This window comes from Symphalangus syndactylus, chromosome 20 (genome assembly GCF_028878055.3).
Source record: "Symphalangus syndactylus isolate Jambi chromosome 20, NHGRI_mSymSyn1-v2.1_pri, whole genome shotgun sequence".
In the NCBI taxonomy this organism is placed as follows: domain Eukaryota; kingdom Metazoa; phylum Chordata; class Mammalia; order Primates; family Hylobatidae; genus Symphalangus; species Symphalangus syndactylus.
The window spans coordinates 57,126,860-57,145,849 of NC_072442.2; the positions used below are offsets into that span (position 1 = coordinate 57,126,860).

General features: G+C 43.8%; 1 protein-coding gene across 5 annotated transcripts in view; it reads right to left on the reverse strand.

Annotated features, from left to right (window-relative positions):
- Positions 1-18,990, reverse strand: part of SHISA6 (shisa family member 6) — a 336,730-nt gene that overhangs the window by 306,187 nt on the left and 11,553 nt on the right. For all 5 annotated transcript variants that reach the window (XM_055258024.2, XM_055258023.2, XM_055258022.2 and 2 more), the window contains one exon: positions 4,138-4,298. In XM_055258024.2, coding sequence (XP_055113999.2) covers positions 4,138-4,298 — 161 coding nt within the window. The remainder of the gene's footprint in view (positions 1-4,137; positions 4,299-18,990) is intronic.

Genomic DNA, 18,990 nt, shown 5'->3' on the forward strand with positions numbered 1-18,990 from the left:
AAAGAATCTTTTCCTTATTTGACAGCTTTCCTCCAGTTCCCTCAAAACTTTAAGAGCTCCGTTCTCAAAGTTTTCTGGACAGGAGAACCATGTGGAAGTTTGTTTTTGTTTGTTTCTTTTTTAATATCAATGCCAGGTCCTACCATAGATCAAGTAAATCAGAATCTTTGGGATGGGGGCAGGCATTGGTATTTTCAGAATTCCCCACACAACTCCAATGTGTGACAAGGGCTGAGAATCACTGCGCTAAGAGAGATCTTCTTCAACTTTACCATGTGTACAAATTCTCTGAGGATCTTGTTAAAATGCAGCTTCAGATTCAGTAGGTTTGAGGAAGAGCCCAAGATTCTGCATTTCTAACAAGTTCAGTGGAATGCAGTTGCTGCTGGTCCACGGACCACACTTTGAGTAGCAAAGGTCTGCAGGCAGCCAGATTTGAGGGGTAAGGGATTAAAGCAGGGTTCACTGGTTTTCTACATTCAAACCAAGTGTTCCTTATGGGGCAATCTTTAAAGTTGGAAAGGTGCTTCCTGGAAGAGTTGGGGTAAAAGGCTCTTATAGAAGGGGACAGGATTTTTCTGCTAATGTGGGATTAGAAACTTTCACATCTAAGAAATATTACAGGATCCATTCGCTATTACGCATAAAGTGCCTAGCAGAGTACCCAATACATAGTAAGTTCTCAATCTATGGTACTTGTGTTATTATTGTTTTCATTATTACTGCAGGACTCTCAACCCACATCCCAAACCAACCAAGCATGTGCTTTCAATGTCCAAAACCCTGACCAAGCCTCACAAATTACTTTCATCCCCAGAGGATGTGCCTCAGACAGGAGCCAACCACAGGAAGGCTTGAGTCCAGGGACCTTCATCCCAGCCACAACCCCATGGTCCCTGCCTGGTCTAAGGACACCAATGCATTGCCTTTGGTTCTTTCATTCATTTGATTCATTTTCCATGAGCTGTGGATGTGCCTCCATAGCCTGGTCATGGCTAACAGTCAGTATTTGCTATGTATGGGGACCTGTCTTAAGTGCTTTACTTGGTTTAACTGATTATACCATTAAAACAACTCTGACCTACAGGTACGATTGGCTTCAAGAGCAGACAAAGAAACTTGGAAAGACAAAGAATCTTTCCCAAGATCACATACATAGTAAGAGACAGGGCCAAAAAGCAAACGGAGGAACATACTTCAATGCTCAAGCTTTCCCAGTGCTTCTCAAACTCTAATTGCTAAGCGATTTCACCAAATTACAGGTTCTAATTCAGCAGGAGAGGTAGACTCTGGGATTCTGCATTTCCCATAAGCTCTCAGGTGATGCTGATGTGGCTGACCCACCAACACCATCTTGAGTAGCAAAGCTACTCATATGCTCTGATGCCTGTTGGTGTTGCTGGATATCTCCCTTAATAGCCCCCTAAAAACTTACTACCATACTCCTACAATTGACGGTTTGTTGATTTGATGAGTGGCAAAATTACAGTACATTTCCACTTTGAACACTTACACAACGTTCTGTTCAACTTCTGCTCAAACTGCAATATTTTGTGGCAAAGGATATCAACTGTTTGGAAAAGCATTGTGTCCATTATAATCTGTAGAAGCTGCGGCTTGTGATGAAATTGCTTTTAAATTTAAGCATCACAACTGAGAATGCTTTCTGGGCCAGGATACTATTCCCATCTCTAAGCACAAAGTGAAGAGATCCAATTTGAGAAATTTGAGGAGAATTTCTTGAAACATAGAAGTGAATCATGTAACTGGAAGCTTTCCTTCTCAGCTCACTAGAAGAGACGAGGTATATAGAAACCAGAAGAAATGACAAATCTTCCTGCCCTGTGAAGGGTATTTAAGGGCAAATCCAGACTGTCCACCTAATCAGTCTCGATTCAGCAGTGGGGAACTAGCTCGCTTGAGAATAAGACAAAGAAAACCCGAACAGAGAGAGGGGAAGATAAACAACCAGGGGTGCTTTTGATGCCAGAGTGACCTGAAGTTTCAGAGTCACAACAAGGTTCTGGTGGAGACTGACTTCAAAGGATGAATCCTTGGAAAAATCAAAATACACTACTCAAAGGTGGTGATAATCCCAGAGTTGGGTTCAACAGTGATCAATGACAAAAAGGATTAGTTACAATGGTGCCTCTATGCAACTCCCACAGCCCAGGGACTCTCAAACTTAGCTTCACATTAGAATCACCTGGGAAGTGTTAGCCACCAGCCCCCCCCACCCACCTCCATTCTCAGGCCACACTTCCACATCAATTCAGTAAGTCTCTGCGGGTGGGGCCCAGACATCCTTAATTTTTAAAGATCCCCAGTTGATTCCAATATGCAGCCAAGTTTGAGAACAATTGGCTTAGGTTTTCAGTGTCTTCACTCATAAAATGAAGGAATCCTTCAGAACCAGTGATTCTCACCACTAGACGCACGTTAGAATCACCTTGGGGAGATCATTTAAAACATTAATGTGATGCCAACACCATCCCTAGAAATTCTAGTGATTCTGTGGAGCCCAGGCATCAGCAATTTTAAGACCTCCTCAGGTGATTCTAAAATGCTGCCATGTAGATGACCACTGGTCCAAGATTCCTTCTATTGCTTATGTTTTACGGATCTATGGTATTAAAGCTGAAAATGCATCTTAGACATTTTGCAAAGGTGGAGCCCTAATCTTTACCTTTACGGCAGAGGTTTTTAACTTTGGATGAATCTATTAATTCCCCTAAATCATATACAAACTGTTGATCGACTATGAATATGTATATGTATTTGTATTTTTCAGGAGGGAGTGTCATCTGCTTTTATTAGGTTCTCAAAACATTTAAGAATGCTATTTTAAAAGCAAATATTAGGTTTCTGATGTAATAAATTTAAGAAAATTAAAGAATGAATGGAAAATAAATTTGATCTCATCAGCACCTTTGCTAGTTTGGATTTGATCACACCCACTGCCACCTAGTGGTCATATATCCTTATTGCAGGTTTAGTTCAGATCACATTGCCCATCCTCTGAAAACTGTAGAGTAATAGATGTGCAGATTTCAGATCCAAGCATCAAAGTAAAAGCTTTCTCTGGGACTAGGATTAGTACCAGTAAGAGGCTATCTGGAAACACTCACTACAAGAGATGACTTCCCAAGCTGTACTTGTAAGGAGACTGTCCACTCAGATATTTTGGATTCATACCCTTAACTGGGTAAGGATATTATGGTTTCCTAGTTCTTACTGTTGTTAACTATTTGCCTTGGCTTGAATCTTGTTTTTCTCTCTTACTAATCATGTGACCTTGGGAAAGTTACTTAACCTTTCCATTCCTCACACAAATTGGGGATAATATAAATACTTCTAAGATTGCTGTGGAGAATAAGTAAGAAAATATACATAAAAGGCTCAGCATGACTCTTGGCACAGAACAAGATTCCAATAAATATTTAGGTTATATTACTGTTATTACTGATTTTTTAATTATTATTAACATCTCAGTGACCTTGTTCAAGTTTAGACTAAATTTCCTTGAGCTTCATATATTGACCCATAAGACGAGGAAAATAAGCCCTGCCATTTTCTTCACAGTTATAGCAATGGTAAGTACAAAAAGTAAAAGGCATATTGTTATTTTATGGCAACTCATCATACATCCAGGGAATCTACAGAGCACAGGAAAAGGTCACTCAAAAATACAGATGTTAATTCTCACCCTCAGGAAGGAGCTCTTTGAGATCCCAGTAGTTGAGCAGGCTCTACATTGGGGTACAGTAATTTCTTGTCACATATCTAGCATCCTACTCAGCCTAAAGTTTCCCACCACGTGGGCGAACGGATGGCCATACCCTGCTATGGATGCTGCAAGCTCCTTTTCCGGTAAGAGAATTATACCAACCACTCACTAGGTCACAAGTGCCTGAAATTGTCAGTCCTCATCCAGCCCAGACACTAACCAGCAGCAGTCTTGCCCATTCCAAACTCACCCCAGGGAGACAGTCCCAAAAATCTTTTGCAAGCCTGCCTGTCCATGAGAGAGTCCCTCATCACACCATCATGGTCCACAACCTGCCCCACCAGAGCAGAAACATCCTGAAACCTCTCACCAGCCTCAGCAAAGAATCAAGGTGCCCAGCTGTTACTTACCTGGAGTCTGCTTGGCCGTACGCACAGGAGTGTAGTGGTTTTTGGAGGACGATCTGACCGGCGTGTTCTCTTTGGGAGAGGTATCGATAGCCGAGATAGTTTCTCTTTCACAGTGTGCTATGGGGATTGGTCCCTGTTGTCTTAAGATGTCAGCCAGAGCCCTAAACAAGGAGGAGATCACATAATGAGATTTACTGAGCAGGTGTGCACAACCATGAGGGGAGCTGGCTTACTTTCATATGCCCTTTGATTTACAGAGATGCAGGAAGAGAGACAGCATTCAGCTCTCAATAGTCAGTTACATCTGGTGTCAGTCTCAGGGGGTACACAGGGTAAAGGTTACCATGCCAGGAGGTACAGACTAAAAGGCTGGGACTATGGTTTCTTTAATTCATTTCATATCAGTAAACTCTGAGCCCTTTCAAAATACTGGCTCCCCAAATATCCACCTATGCCAGGCAGGTATCTATAGCAGCTGGCCAGTGGAATGCCACTATGGTGAAGGGCTGAAACCATCAGCCTCAAATTCAGCAGCAGGTCATTAATATCAGGGGACCACTTCATCACCCAAAACCACACACTGAGTATCATGTACTAGATACTGGAGACCCAAATAAGTACAACACACAGCTCCTGCTATCAAGGAAGGGTGTGATTGAGCTGCAAGGACAGCACATAGAGATGAAAAGATAAAAATCAAAACATGTGGATGGTGCAGACAGTGAAGACAACTGGAGTTTAGAGGAGGGAGCAATCACAAACACAGGGGAAAAATACACAGGAAGAAAGAGAGACAGGCAGAGACTCTGCCATAGCAGGAGAGACCCGCCCCCCTGCAAGAGGTCCAGTTACTCAGAGAAAGCAGCTTTTGTTAACTCAGCGCCTAGCTTCAACAACCAAACATGCATTGACTGACGACTCAGCATGCACCAGTCATTGAAGAGACAAAGATCAATGGGACCCAATTCTTGCCATCTAGGGGCTCATAATTTAGGGGGAATCGCTCTCCTATTTGCTTTCAAACAGGATGCCCTCTGTGGGTGTGACATGTGAGATACCCACTGGCAGTGGGAAACAGATGAGTGTGGACAGCCACAAGAAACTACACCTGGATACTGTCACTTCAGAGCCAGGTCCCCAGTCCTCAGTGCACTCCCGTTTTGCACATGCCAGGCAAAGACTCTTCCATCTTCTCGAGGGGTGTCTCTGAGGGTGGGACCCTGCCCACCCCAAGGCTTCCCTCTTACCAGGAGCCCAGCTCCAACACTCTGCCCCCATGAAAAGTGACAACTGCAGCAGTTTAAAAATGCATCTGAGTAAATTGTGGGGGAAAGAATAGTTTCTTCACAAAATGGTCCTAGGACAACTGGATCGCCACATGAAAAAGAAGGAAGTTGGATGCTTACCTCACACCATATAAAAAACTAACTCAAAATGGATTATATACCTAGATATTAGTCCCAAAACGGTAAATCACACTGAGATACCCTTTCATACACACTAGGATAGCTATAACCAAAAAGCCACATAATACCAAGTGTTGGCAAGGAGGTAGAGAAATTGGAGCCTTCATACGCTACTGGTGGAAATGGAAAACCCTGCAATCCCTTTGGTAAACAGTTTAGCAGCTCCTCAAAACTGCAATGTTCCTTAAGCGCAGAATTAACATATGGCCCAGCAAATCTACTCCTAGGTATTCCCAAGAACAATGAAAAATATATGTTGCATTAAACTTGTGTACAAAGGTTCATAGTAGCAGTATTAATAATAGCCAAAGAGTAGATACAACCCAAAAGTCCATCAACTGCTGAAAGGAAAAACAAAATGTGGTCTATTCACACAATGGAATATTATTCAGTCATTTAAAAAAGGCATACTGATATCTGCTATCACATGGATGGACCTTGAAAACATCATGCTAAGTGAAAGAAGCACACCATAAAAGACCACGCTTCTATAACATACCCAGTTAGGTAAATCCGTAAAGACAGAAAGCAGAACTGTGGTTACCAGGGGCTGTCTCTAGGTCATGTGAGAAAAGAAGAAAGCAGCTTGTGCTATGCAATGTATCTTCTTCTGGGAGAGGGCTCCTGATGCCCAATGGGCTGCACTGAGCTGGTCAGCACAGCCAAGAGAGAGGGGTGTACAGCAAAAGGTGTTTCTCAAACAAGGGCTGCCTGACAGGCTACCTAAGGATGAGAACCCTGCCACATGTTGTAAAGTGCATGGCAGCTAAGGAAATGCTCCTGGTCCTACACCCATATGTGACCATTCTCCAGGATCCTTCCTTTCCCAGTACCCTCTGGCAACTAGGAAGGCAGCCCTCATTCCCAGACCACGTGGCCTTAAGAGTGAGTCCCTCTGCCTACTCCCCCTCCCCCTCCCTCCATTGGTGACCCCCCTCCTTGCTCTGGTTCCTCTCCATCTTCCATCCCCTTCTCTCCAGGGTGCTCAATAAATATTATTCTAGTTCTGAAATGTGCGATTCTGGTCTCACCTAATTAATTTGAATACGCCGGAGGAAATGGGTTAAGGCCTGGGCTACTTTCTAACTGTAGGAAAGAAAATTGGTCACTGAGGAACAGCACAGCAGATTTTGCAAAAGAGTGGGCAGCAACTTCCAGCATCTGAGAGAACAACAGGGAGAGTCAGACAGTAGCAAACAGAGAGGGAGAGAAAGGGAGGGCAGGGGGCAGAGGTCCAGAGAGAAAGAGAGGAGAGAAAACAGGTGGAGAGAGGAGAGAAATGGGAGATGGAGCCAAAGGGACAGAAGGAGAGTGAGAGGGGGTCTGAAACCCCAAGCAAGAGAGAGCAGGGAAGGTTCAGAGAAGAGAGTTAGCGAAAGTGACAGGCACCAGGAGACAGAGAGGAGAGGAGGCAGAGTCCAAGCAAGGGACAGGCAAGCGGGTAGGAAGAGCAAGAGGGAGAGTAAGCCACAGAGAACCAAAGGGAAATCCAGAGATAAAATGCGATTCAGAAGAGACAGGGAAAGGGGGTCAGAGAGAGACATTCAGAGGGAAAGAGTCACATGGAGAGAGAGACAGAGACGGCCAAGTGAGGGACTCGGGATAGGACAGGCTGTCAGCAGGGCCCTGTCACCCCCCATGTGGATGACAGATGTGTCTGATTTAGGAATCTGAAGTGAAGAGTCACCTTAGTAGTATGCTCCTTCCAACCCTCCCCCACCCACAGCCAGCCCCTTTTGCTGCAATATCTGATATATCAAACAAAAGAATTCTTTTGCCTGAATTATCTGGATTATTGCCTAGGTTTGACGCTCCCTTCTGTCTGTGTATTTCTTGGCTTTCTCGGGTGTGTGGCGAGCAGGGGAGAGTAAATTAATCAGGCAGCAAATCTGATCAGGGAAAACAGTCATTGTGATCAGGCCAGGAAACTTAAGCTTTCTTCAGTACTTGGTATTGTGTATTAATCACCTGAATAGCAAAAGTATCATCTTACATTTGGATAGCCCTTAATAATTTCTCGATGCATTCACCTGCTTTGTCTCATGTGATTCCCATCCTATCCCTGTGACCTTTGCAGCTATTATTACCACAATTTTTAACAAGGAACTGAAGTTCAGGCTAATTCCAGTACTAAAACATATTGGAACAGGGATTTAACTCCAAGGCTTCTGACTTGAGCCCGGGCATCCTTCTGTTCACTGGGACTGCCTCTTACATACATTTCACTTCCTACAAATCATCAGCTTTAATGAGTCCTCCTGGTCCCTCCAGCTGGGTTGGCTAATTTAGCAAATGCCAGTTAATATTTGGGCATGGAGAAACAATTAGTAAATGAGTGATTCAGTTCAATACCAATTATGTATTTGCTTAAAACCTTGGTTATTGTTGTCAGTGGTCTCAAGGAAATGAAAGTGTATCTGAATTTCCCTAAGTGCTTAGTTATCTCAACACCTGCAGGGACCAAGCCCAGTCAACTTTTTTTTTTTTTTTTTTTAATTTTATTTTATTTATTTATTTTTTTTATTATACTTTAGGGTTTTAGGGTACATGTGCACAATGTGCAGGTTTGTTACATATGTATCCATGTGCCATGTTGATTTCCTGTACCCATTAACTCGTCATTTAGCATTAGGTGTATCTCCTAATGCTGTCCCTCCCCCCTCCCCCCACCCCACAACAGTCCTCGGAGTGTGATGTTCCCCTTCCGGTGTCCATGAGTTCTCATTGTTCAATTCCCACCTATGAGTGAGAACATGCGGTGTTTGGTTTTTTGTCCTTGCGATAGTTTACTGAGAATGATGTTTTCCAGTTTCATCCATGTCCCTACAAAGGACACGAACTCATCATTTTTTATGGCTGCATAGTATTCCATGGTGTATATGTGCCACATTTTCTTAATCCAGTCTATCGTTGTTGGACATTTGGGTTGGTTCCAACTCTTTGCTATTGTGAATAGTGCCGCAATAAACATACGTGTGCATGTGTCTTTATAGCAGCATGATTTATAGTCCTTTGGGTATATACCCAGTAATGGGATGGCTGGGTCAAATGGTATTTCTAGTTCGAGATCCCTGAGGAATCGCCACACTGACTTCCACAATGGTTGAACTAGTTTACAGTCCCACCAACAGTGTAAAAGTGTTCCTATTTCTCCACATCCTCTCCAGCACCTGTTGTTTCCTGCTTTTTTAATGATGGCCATTCTAACTGGTGTGAGATGGTATCTCACTGTGGTTTTGATTTGCATTTCTCTGATGGCCAGTGATGATGAGCATTTCTTCATGTGTTTTTTTGGCTGCATAAATGTCTTCTTTTGAGAAGTGTCTGTTCATGTCCTCTGCCCACTTCTTCATGGGGTTGTTTGTTTTTTTCTTGTAAATTTGTTTGAGTTCATTGTAGATTCTGGATATTAGCCCTTTGTCAGATGAGTAGGTTGCAAAAATTTTCTCCCATTCTGTGGGTTGCCTGTTCACTCTGATGATAGTTTCTTTTGCTGTGCAGAAGCTCTTTAGTTTAATGAGATCCCATTTGTCGATTTTGGCTTTTGTTGCCATTGCTTTTGGTGTTTTAGACATGAAGTCCTTGCCCACGCCTATGTCCTGAATGGTATTGCCTAGGTTTTCTTGTAGGATTTTAATGGTTTTAGGTCTAATTCCTCGACAAATACACCCTCCCAAGACTAAACCAGGAAGAAGTTGAATCTCTGAATAGACCAATAACAGGTTCTGAAATTGTGGCAATAATCAATAGCTTACCAACCAAAAAGAGTCCAGGACCTGATGGATTCACAGCTGAATTCTACCAGAGGTACAAGGAGGAACTGGTACCATTCCTTCTGAAACGATTCCAATCGATAGAAAAAGAGGGAATCCTCCCTAACACATTTTACGAAGCCAGCATCGTCCTGATACCAAAACCTGGCAGAGACTTAACCAAAAAAGAGAATTTCAGACCAATATCCTTGATGAACATTGATGCAAAAATCCTCAATAAAATACTGGCAAACCGAATCCAGCAGCACATCAAAAAGCTTATCCACCATGATCAAGTGGGCTTCATCCCTGGGATGCAAGGCTGGTTCAACATACGCAAATCAATAAATGTAATCCAGCATATAAACAGAACCAAAGACAAAAACCACATGATTATCTCAATAGATGCAGAAAAGGCCTTTGACAAAATTCAACAACCCTTCATGCTAAAAACTCTCAATAAATTAGGTATTGATGGGACATATCTCAAAATAATAACAGCTATCTATGACAAACCCACAGCCAATATCATACTGAATGGGCAAAAACTGGAAGCATTCCCTCTGAAAACTGGCACAAGACAGGGATGCCCTCTCTCACCGCTCCTATTCAACATAGTGCTGGAAGTTCTGGCCAGAGCAATCAGGCAGGAGAAGGAAATAAAGGGTATTCAATTAGGAAAAGAGGAAGTCAAATTGTCCCTGTTTGCAGATGACATGATTGTATATCTAGAAAACCCCATTGTCTCAGCCCAAAATCTCCTTAAGCTGATTAGCAACTTCAGCAAAGTCTCAGGATACAAAATTAATGTACAAAAATCACAAGTATTCTTGTACACCAATAACAGACAAACAGAGAGCCAAATCATGAGTGAACTCCCATTCACAATTGCTTCAAAGAGAATAAAATACCTAGGAATCCAACTTACAAGGGATGTGAAAGACCTCTTCAAGGAGAACTACAAACCACTGCTCAATGAAATAAAAGAGGATACAAACAAATGGAAGAACATTCCATGCTCATGGGTTGGAAGAATCAATATCGTGAAAATGGCCATACTGCCCAAGGTAATTTATAGATTCAATGCCATCCCCATCAAGCTACCAATGACTTTCTTCACAGAATTGGAAAAAACTACTTTAAAGTTCATATGGAACCAAAAAAGAGCCCGCGTCGCCAAGTCAATCCTAAGCCAAAAGAACAAAGCTGGAGGCACCACGCTACCTGACTTTAAACTCTACTACAAGGCTACAGTAACCAAAACAGCATGGTACTGGTACCACAACAGAGACATAGATCAATGGAACAGAACAGAGCCCTCAGAAATGATGCCACATAGCTAGAACTATCTGATCTTTGACAAACCTGACAAAAACAAGAAATGGGGAAAGGATTCCCTATTTCATAAATGGTGCTGGGAAAACTGGCTAGCCATATGTAGAAAGCTGCAACTGGATCCCTTCCTTACACCTTATACAAAAATTAATTCAAGATGGATTAAAGACTTATATGTTAGACCTAAAACCAGTCAACATTTTAACGTGTTGCCACCTGCATTCAGGATATGAACTAGTTCTTAAAATGGCAAGTGATTTCCCTTAACAACAGAAAAATAAACAAAACCTTGTTCATAACTTTGCCTCATAGTCTTGTCTGCTTGAGATATTAGAGACTATCATTTATTGAGTGATTACTATGTCCCAGACACTGGCTCTCACATGCATTGGATTACATATTTCTCAGAATGCTCTTACAAGGGATGTGCCATCGGTAGCCCTATTTTGTTGTTAAGAAAATTAAAACTTTTAGAGGTTATGTATGTTACCCAAGGTCACACAGCTAGTAAGCACTGAATTCATATTCCAAACATAGGTAGGTTAAACTACAGGGGCTGACTATATACCACTAGATTATCCATCCATCTAGCCACCCATCTCTCCCTCCCTCCATTCATCCTTCCCTCCCTCTTTCCATCCCATATCCCATCCATCCACCCACCTCCTATCTATCCAAAATTATATTCATCCCCCCAATTCATCCCCTCATCCATCCATCCAACACTCTATCCATCAATCCATAAAACACTCCATCCATCATTGAAGACTTCATCCCTCCATCCAACACTCCATCCATTCATCCATTCCTCCATTCATCCCTCCATCTAACACCCCATCCATCCATCCATCCATCCATCCACTTAATCACATTTGTCTTCTTTACCTACTATGTCCCTGTAGTGGTCCCTGAACACAAGATTTTAGAGTGTTTAATTGTTGGGGCAAAGATCTACCCAGACCTAAGAACTCAGCTGTGGCTCAACTGCTCAGTGCTATTCACCTTCGTGTGTCATTCACATCAACAGCTCTACAACCTTTTACACTATTTTAGCAGCCATCTTTTTTGCCAAATGAAATCTTGACTAGAACACCGATATACTTCACCAGACCCCTGCTCTGCATAAGGCCAGTGGGAAGTGAGGACCCTGTTCCTCCAAGCATTTCCCAGTAGTCTGGCAGGAACTACCTAGTTGTCCCTGGACTTCATGGAGTTTTCAAATTTTAAAATAAATATGGTGAAAGAGCACCAAAATGAAAACTTGGATTATTTTTTGTCCCAATCTTCATTCGCTGAACAGATGGTGAAACTTAGGTCCCCCCAAATTAAGTGGGAGAAACCAGAGCCCCTTAGTTCACCTGGTAATTCTTTTAAATCTCAATCCACATGCCCTCCATGAGGACCCCATGAATACTGTTGCTCACTGAAGTGGTGCAATGGAAATAAACCTTCGGCCTCTGCCACGTCTCTGGATTTCTGAGCTGTCTAAATGCTGTGGAAAGGAGAAAACAAGCTCAGCTATTATTCAGTAAGTTATTCTGTGCCAAATGCAAGGCAAACTGGAGAGTTTAGAGCCCTAATCGTGCCCTTTCTCTTTTCGGGGTGGCAGGAAGAAATTGGTGCTGTCGGATAAGTATGATAAAAGGCCAAATAGTTGAACTATTTCGTGAATAAGCTATTCTGGTTAATGTTCTTATTCCTGAGGACTAATGAGAACATTCTTGTATTTGAAGAACTTTCCAAAAGCATTCCTGCCTAATTAAGTAAAGTATACTGAATATAATTAATTTTTTTAAAGAATTCAAGGTTCTTCACGAGAGGGCCATCAGTCTAATCTTTAGTTCTCTTCACAGATGAAAACCTAAGTAACATGTAGATAGTCTAGGAAATGGAACTGTTCATTTAAAAACTACAAGACAGATGGTGGAAATTGCTTCACTTTTTGTTTCCTTTAGGTAAGTCGCTGATAGCTAATTCTTTTGTATTTCTCTTGAAGGTAGAATGTAGATACTTTATTCTAGTTAAATAAAGGATACAGGTTATTTGAGTCCCAGATAACTGAGCTTTTCCTCTTTCTTCCCTTCCTACCTTCTTTCCTTTCTTTCTTTTCCTTTCTTTTCTTTTTTTTTTTTTTTTTTTTTGAGACAGGATCTCACACGGTCACCCAGGCTGGAGTGCAGTGGTGAGATCATGGCTCACTGCAGCCTCGGCTTCCTGGGCTCAAGTGATCCTCCCACCTCAGCCCCCCCAGTAGCTGATACTACAGGCAAGCACCACCACATCCGGCTAATTTTTAAATTTTTTGTAGAGACAGAGTTCCGCCATGTTGCTCAGGCTGGTCTCGGACTCCTAAGCTCAGGCAATCTGCCTCCCTCAGCCTCCCAAAGTGCTGGAATTACAGGCGTAAGCAGCCACATCCGCCCCTGAGCTTTTACTTGATAATGACCTCTTAGGAACTGTTGGTGTCCCCTTTAACCTCATCTCACACTTACCTACTGGACAGTCGGAGGGCTTCCATTGTCTAAAATATGTAGCCAGGACAATTGAAATGAACGTATTTTTAATAAACACGGACCAAGGAGAACGGCTTAATTTAGTTTTCCCTATTACCAGTTCTCCCAGAGTCCACTTGAAAAACACAGCTGCTGGCTTTGTGTGTGCACAAGACTGCTCTCCTCATACAGAGAGGCTCAGAATGGCTGTGGAGATCTCATTTGTTGTGTTAACAATGTCTGTGCATCTGCATTGAGCTGTTCTGCAGGTCTGAGTTGTCCCCAGCACAATTGAAATTCATCATGGCCAATACACATCGCAGGACTCAGTGAGGGAAGGCACGGCTGGCCTGTTTTGTTTTTCAGGCAAGCCAAGCGAGTTGCTCCATCCCAGTGGGTGCCTGTCCTGGCGCTGTCGCTAGGCCAGCTGGGAGCCAGGTAGAGAGTAGATGTGCAGCCCCTGGGGGCCCAATTCAATCCTAACAGCATCATCTTCACATACTCCATTCCTTACATTAATCATATGAAAAGTCCCCCAGGCCTGAGAAGTGTGGTAGCATCAGTATCAAACCCAGACTTTTCAGAAATACTTGGATTGTTTGAGAATTCGTTGAAAACGTAGATGTGTCAGGTGCACCTATTATTATTGGAAGCTGGGAAACCAAAAAATGCTACGAAGATTTGGTAGCAGGGCCACATGGTCAACCAGGGGACAGATGAGTTCATAACTGTACCTGTGTACAAGGTGCAAATGGGCTGCTGCTGCTGCCATTACGATTCTCGTGATTGTTGACGTTGTTGTTTTGTTTTGTTTTTTGAGATAGAGTCTCGCTCTGTTACCCAGACTGGAGTGCAGCGGTGTGATCTCAGCTTACTGCAACCTCCGCCTCCTTGGTTCAAGTGATTCTCCCGCCTCAGCTTCCCAAGTAGCTGGGATTAAAGGCCCCTGTCACCATGTCCAGCTACTTTTTGTATTTTTAGTAGAGATGGGGTTTCACTATGTTGGCCAGGCTGGTCTCGAACTCCTGACCTCAGGTGATCCACCCACCTTGGCATCCCACAGTGCTGAGACTACAGGTGTGAGCCACCATGCCCGGCCGGTGTTGTTTTCTTTATCTGCAATCGGCTCAGACCTAAACCTAGAGGTGAGGCAACACGTAGGCAGCACAGCCTAATGGCCACACACTGGGATTCTCAAGCCAGAAAACCTAAGTTGGAATGCTGGCCACTTGGTGGTTGTTAGCAAGCTACTTAAGTGTCCTGCGGCTCTGTGTCCTTGTTGAAAAAATAAGGCCAAAATAATGAGGCAAAAATAACGTCTGCCTCTTAGGGTTATCATAAAGATTTTATCATGTCATAGTTGTAAAGCGCTTACGAGGCTTACAAGGAGCCTGGCGCCTTGTAAGCACTACAGAAATATTTGACTAATAAATAAATCCAAATGTCTACAACCTCCTAATATCTACATCAGCTCAGCCTATAGGACCACAACAAAACCATAGGCAGAAAAGGGGAGTCTTAGAGGACTGGTGCAGTTATACCAAACTGGCAACACTCTTGTGGCAGGGAAGCCACACGGCCCAGCTGTGGCCGTAGGTCATCCTGGAAGGGACCACCCACGCCCCATATTTCCCACTCAGGCCTAAGAATGGAAATCCATATGACCACACACCCGTTTCTGCTGAACCCTGAACTTGGACTTTGAGAGCCAAATGCAAAGAGAGTCTGTTCCTTTCCGCCAGGTCACCATGGATTTGCTTCCACTAGCCTGCAAAGAAGTATCCAGATGAAGCCCCACTGCAAACGAAGGTATTCACAGCATGAGCAAAAGAAATCAGGAGTCAAATGGGGCACAGAAAGGCAAACAGATCAAATTGGCCAGAGCAACCCTTTCTGTAAAAGATTTAGTTATTTATTCTTTCTCCTTCCTTCTCTTTTTCTTTCCTCCTTTTCTTTCCTTCTTTCCTCCCTCCTCCCTCCCTCTCCCTATTTTTCTCTTCCTTCTTTAAAATAATTAGAAACAATATTGTCATTTCCCTACTCAAGGATCTTCACACTAATGCAGATACGAGAAGGGCGGGGTACACAAAAAAGATCACTTTAATTCCTACTGACTTTAACTCATGTATTCAGCCAGTCATTTAGTTATATTTCTTAAGCATCTACTCTGTGCCAGGCACTACTCTAGGCACTAGAATACAGGTGTAAACAAAACAGGCAAACACTCCTGTCCTGTTGACATAGTGGTGTGGGAGATGGATCCCTGCCACAAAGCAAAGCTGCTGTGTAGTGCTGCAGACCAAGGAACTTCCCAGAAGAAACCAGATCTTCAAGTTGCATCTGAATTACTGAGATCCACATGTTGCTCTTAGAAACCTCCTTTGGGGTTTTACCATAGAATTATAACCTCATTTCTGGGTGGACAGCCTCTGCCCCAGTGTGAAGTTGAATCCATGTCCCATGAGGACAGACTCTTAACTAAGAGTGCCTATTTATTCGGGAGAAGGGAAGACTGAATGTGGGCCTTGAATGCCATCTTCAAACAGATGTTTTGCCATCCTGCAAAAGAAAGGATACACTCCTTCTGAGTTACTCCAGGAAGTGGATCTCAGGCCAAAGAAGTAATTTTGGCTCCCCATGAGAATCAACTAGAATTGCATCCTAATCATAGACCAACTGGCTCCAGAGGTAGGGGCAGCCCAGCCCTAGATGCATGGGTGGCCACTTGCTGTGCATGAGAGAAGGGGAAGGTGGTGCCAAAAGGGAGAGTCACTAAAATGCCTCATAAGTCCTCTTCCACCAAGAGATCCTATGAGTTGAAGATGCTAAAAGCAGCATCCTCACGAGGCCACTTGCAGACAACATTCTTATCTGAGTGGCGTATGCAAGGAAAATACACCTCCTCCCACATCCCAGAGCTGTTGAACCTGTAAGTACAGACGTGGACTGTGTCAGCATGTATCTTTCAGGTGTGCTGAGGGCAGAATGGGCCAAAGAAGAACACACCTCCACAACATTATAGCTCACATCCCACAGCAGAGGGGCCAAGGGACTCACCCAAGGTCATCAAGACAGAAAGTGACAGAGTTGGGATTATTCTGTCTTGTAGCTCAGCTCCCAGGAAATGCTCTAAGGCAGGGAAAGATGGATGACAACCTCCAAAGGTGAAAGAAGGCTTTGCTAGATGTCCCTTGAGAGCCACATAAGCAGACTAAGAGAAGGAAGTCAAAGTTCTTGTCTATAAGGAGCAGGGCTGCTGGCTAAGGGCCTCCTACCACTTCCTGCAGTAGGTGTGATGCTGTCTCCTCAATCCAAACAGTGGTGTTGGAAGAGTGATTCACGAGCAAGAGTCCTTAGGCCACTGAGAGAGAACCACAGAGAGAGCCAAGGCAGGGCCTGAAGTCCGGACAAGTTTTCCAAAGTCTGCCTCCAGATCCATAACCTCTCAGGCCCAGCTGGTCATGACTGTGGCAAGAAGCAGAAAAGCGAGCACACGGATGTGGCAAAGTTTATAACATAAATTCTCAAAGCCGAAAGAGAGAGAGTTGGACTCTAAGAACTCAGGGAAATAGAAAAAGAAAAGAAACAAGAAGAGGGAAAATTAGCAGGAACCCCCAGAGGGAATTGAAAACGAGATGTGAAGCAGCTTCCAGTCAGGCATCACCAATTCAGTAGAAATACGGGCAGGCTAATCCCTATCAATGAAAGAGACATGAAAATTCCAAAACACTTTAAAGGGAATGCATTTTTACTGCTTCCCAGGCCAATGCAGGATTTCAAACTCAACTAAAAAAATAAAATAAAATTGATCTTCGAAGAGCTACTTCACTGAATAGATAAGAATGATTTGTAATTAACATGCCAATTGTCTACTAAGAGCCTGCCTGTAAACGATCTAACCTTCTCCATGATATATGTCCCCTGCGAATTCTCTGCAGTCTTGTTTGAGCTATTAATCTGTTCATCACAGATTTTTATCAGATAGAGAAGAAAAGAAAAAAAAAACTTTGCCCAGGTCCAATTTGGATAAATTTTGAATTAGTGACATCTAAATCGATGCGGCTTAATGAAGTTATGGCAGGACAAGTTCAAGAAGGCAAGTCGAAGGGAGAGGGGAGAAGGAACACGGCTCGACAGAAGTGAACAGGAATCAAAACAAGGACAGATGGAGAAGACGCAGCAGTGGACAGAACACCGAAAGTAACACGAAGAAACATTTTAACGATGTGACTTAAAAGCAAGTGAGAGATGTACGAGATCCTTGGCTCAAAAGCCCGATATTCTTCTTTGCGAATGCTTGAGGGTGGGTAAGAAGCTGGCTGTTGATTATCTGAGCATTGAAACGCATTGATATTTCCCATTGCATTAATAGTCTCCCAAGACTATGGGACACCATTCCTGGGAAACTTCAGGCAAATTTCTCAAGATGCAGCAAAAAGTCAGAAACAGCTAACTATGAGTCCAACAGGGAAGTTGGAATCCACATTCTTCCCCAAGTTCTGGAGCAGCCTCAGCTTTTGAGCCGGCCACATGCCCTGTCGCTGCAGGGAGATGGGTTAAGAGGAGTCTCACTTTCAGTCAAAGCCGTCCAACAGCAGTGACTGAGGTCAGAATTCCCTAGTGATTGTATCTGAGCCTGATCCTAGGACTGACGGAGAAAAACTCCCCTGGCGACTCCCTTCTTTGCTACTATGGTGTTTGGCCACCAACCTGCCTGACTCCTAGCAAAGATCCATATTCTCAGGACCTCAGAAAGGAGAGGATGGATGGGCTCTGGAAGGGACTCTCAGATGCCACTTCAAATTAACAGCCACCCCCTCCCTCCGCCAAGCCTTTCAAAATTCAAATTCCTCCCACTGAAACAGCAAGGACGAAGGAAGAGAGAAGTGGCTGTTTGGGTGGAAAACACGCTTCCCAGAAGAGGACATTTGGCTAAGGGAACAACGAATATGTCCAGAGGACAGATGTCCTGAGTAATGAGACTTTAATGCCGAAACTAATGGGAACAGTACACGAGACCAGATGCCAAAAAAGCAAGGAATAATGACAGTGTTTGCGAAGACTGCAGAAAGCAGCGACTCTTCTCCCAAACACAGGGGAACGGGGCCAAGGTTCTAGCCACCCAGAGTCTCACTGGGGCTCCTGCGTCCATGGGTCTGGAGAGAGGGACAGGGGCTTTAGGCAAGGAGGATCCAAGTGTTCTGTTGCTCTTCTAACAAGGAGTAGGCATGAGTCAAGCGGGGACAAGGAGGATGAAAACAGAGAGCGGGAACGCTGGGTTCCTGCGGAAGACCAGTGAGATACATTTTCGCACACCCTCAAACAGAGGTGAGTTTCCTGCTCAGGTGCCCCTGGCAAGAGCTGCACACCAGGGAATGTGAGTTCAGCTGCTGCTCACCGCCCTGCGACAACCGGACCTTGAGGCGTGTGGCAGGTTGGGAGCTGGAGAGTAAAACACAGGCTATTAGAGTGTCCCAGGATTCCTTCCTTTCCACGTGCCCTTCAGGACAGGGGACTTGAGAGAACCAGAAACAGAGAATCACAGGGAAGGTGTGAGTCATTAGGAAGCGCAGCCACAAGGGTAGAAATAGGGAAGGAATAAAACTAGAACAGGGAACAGCAGAAGCAAGTTGGCTAAATGCTGTGTGTTGTATGCACAATGCTAGATGTTAGAAATGGGGCAGAGTGGGAGAGTTGTGATAAATGGAGCTGTTTGTGAGCTCTACATCTCAGTAATTAAAACTAGAAATATCCCTAGGTCCACACTGTCTCCCAAATCGCCTCTTTTCTTCAGTGCCCCTTACCCAA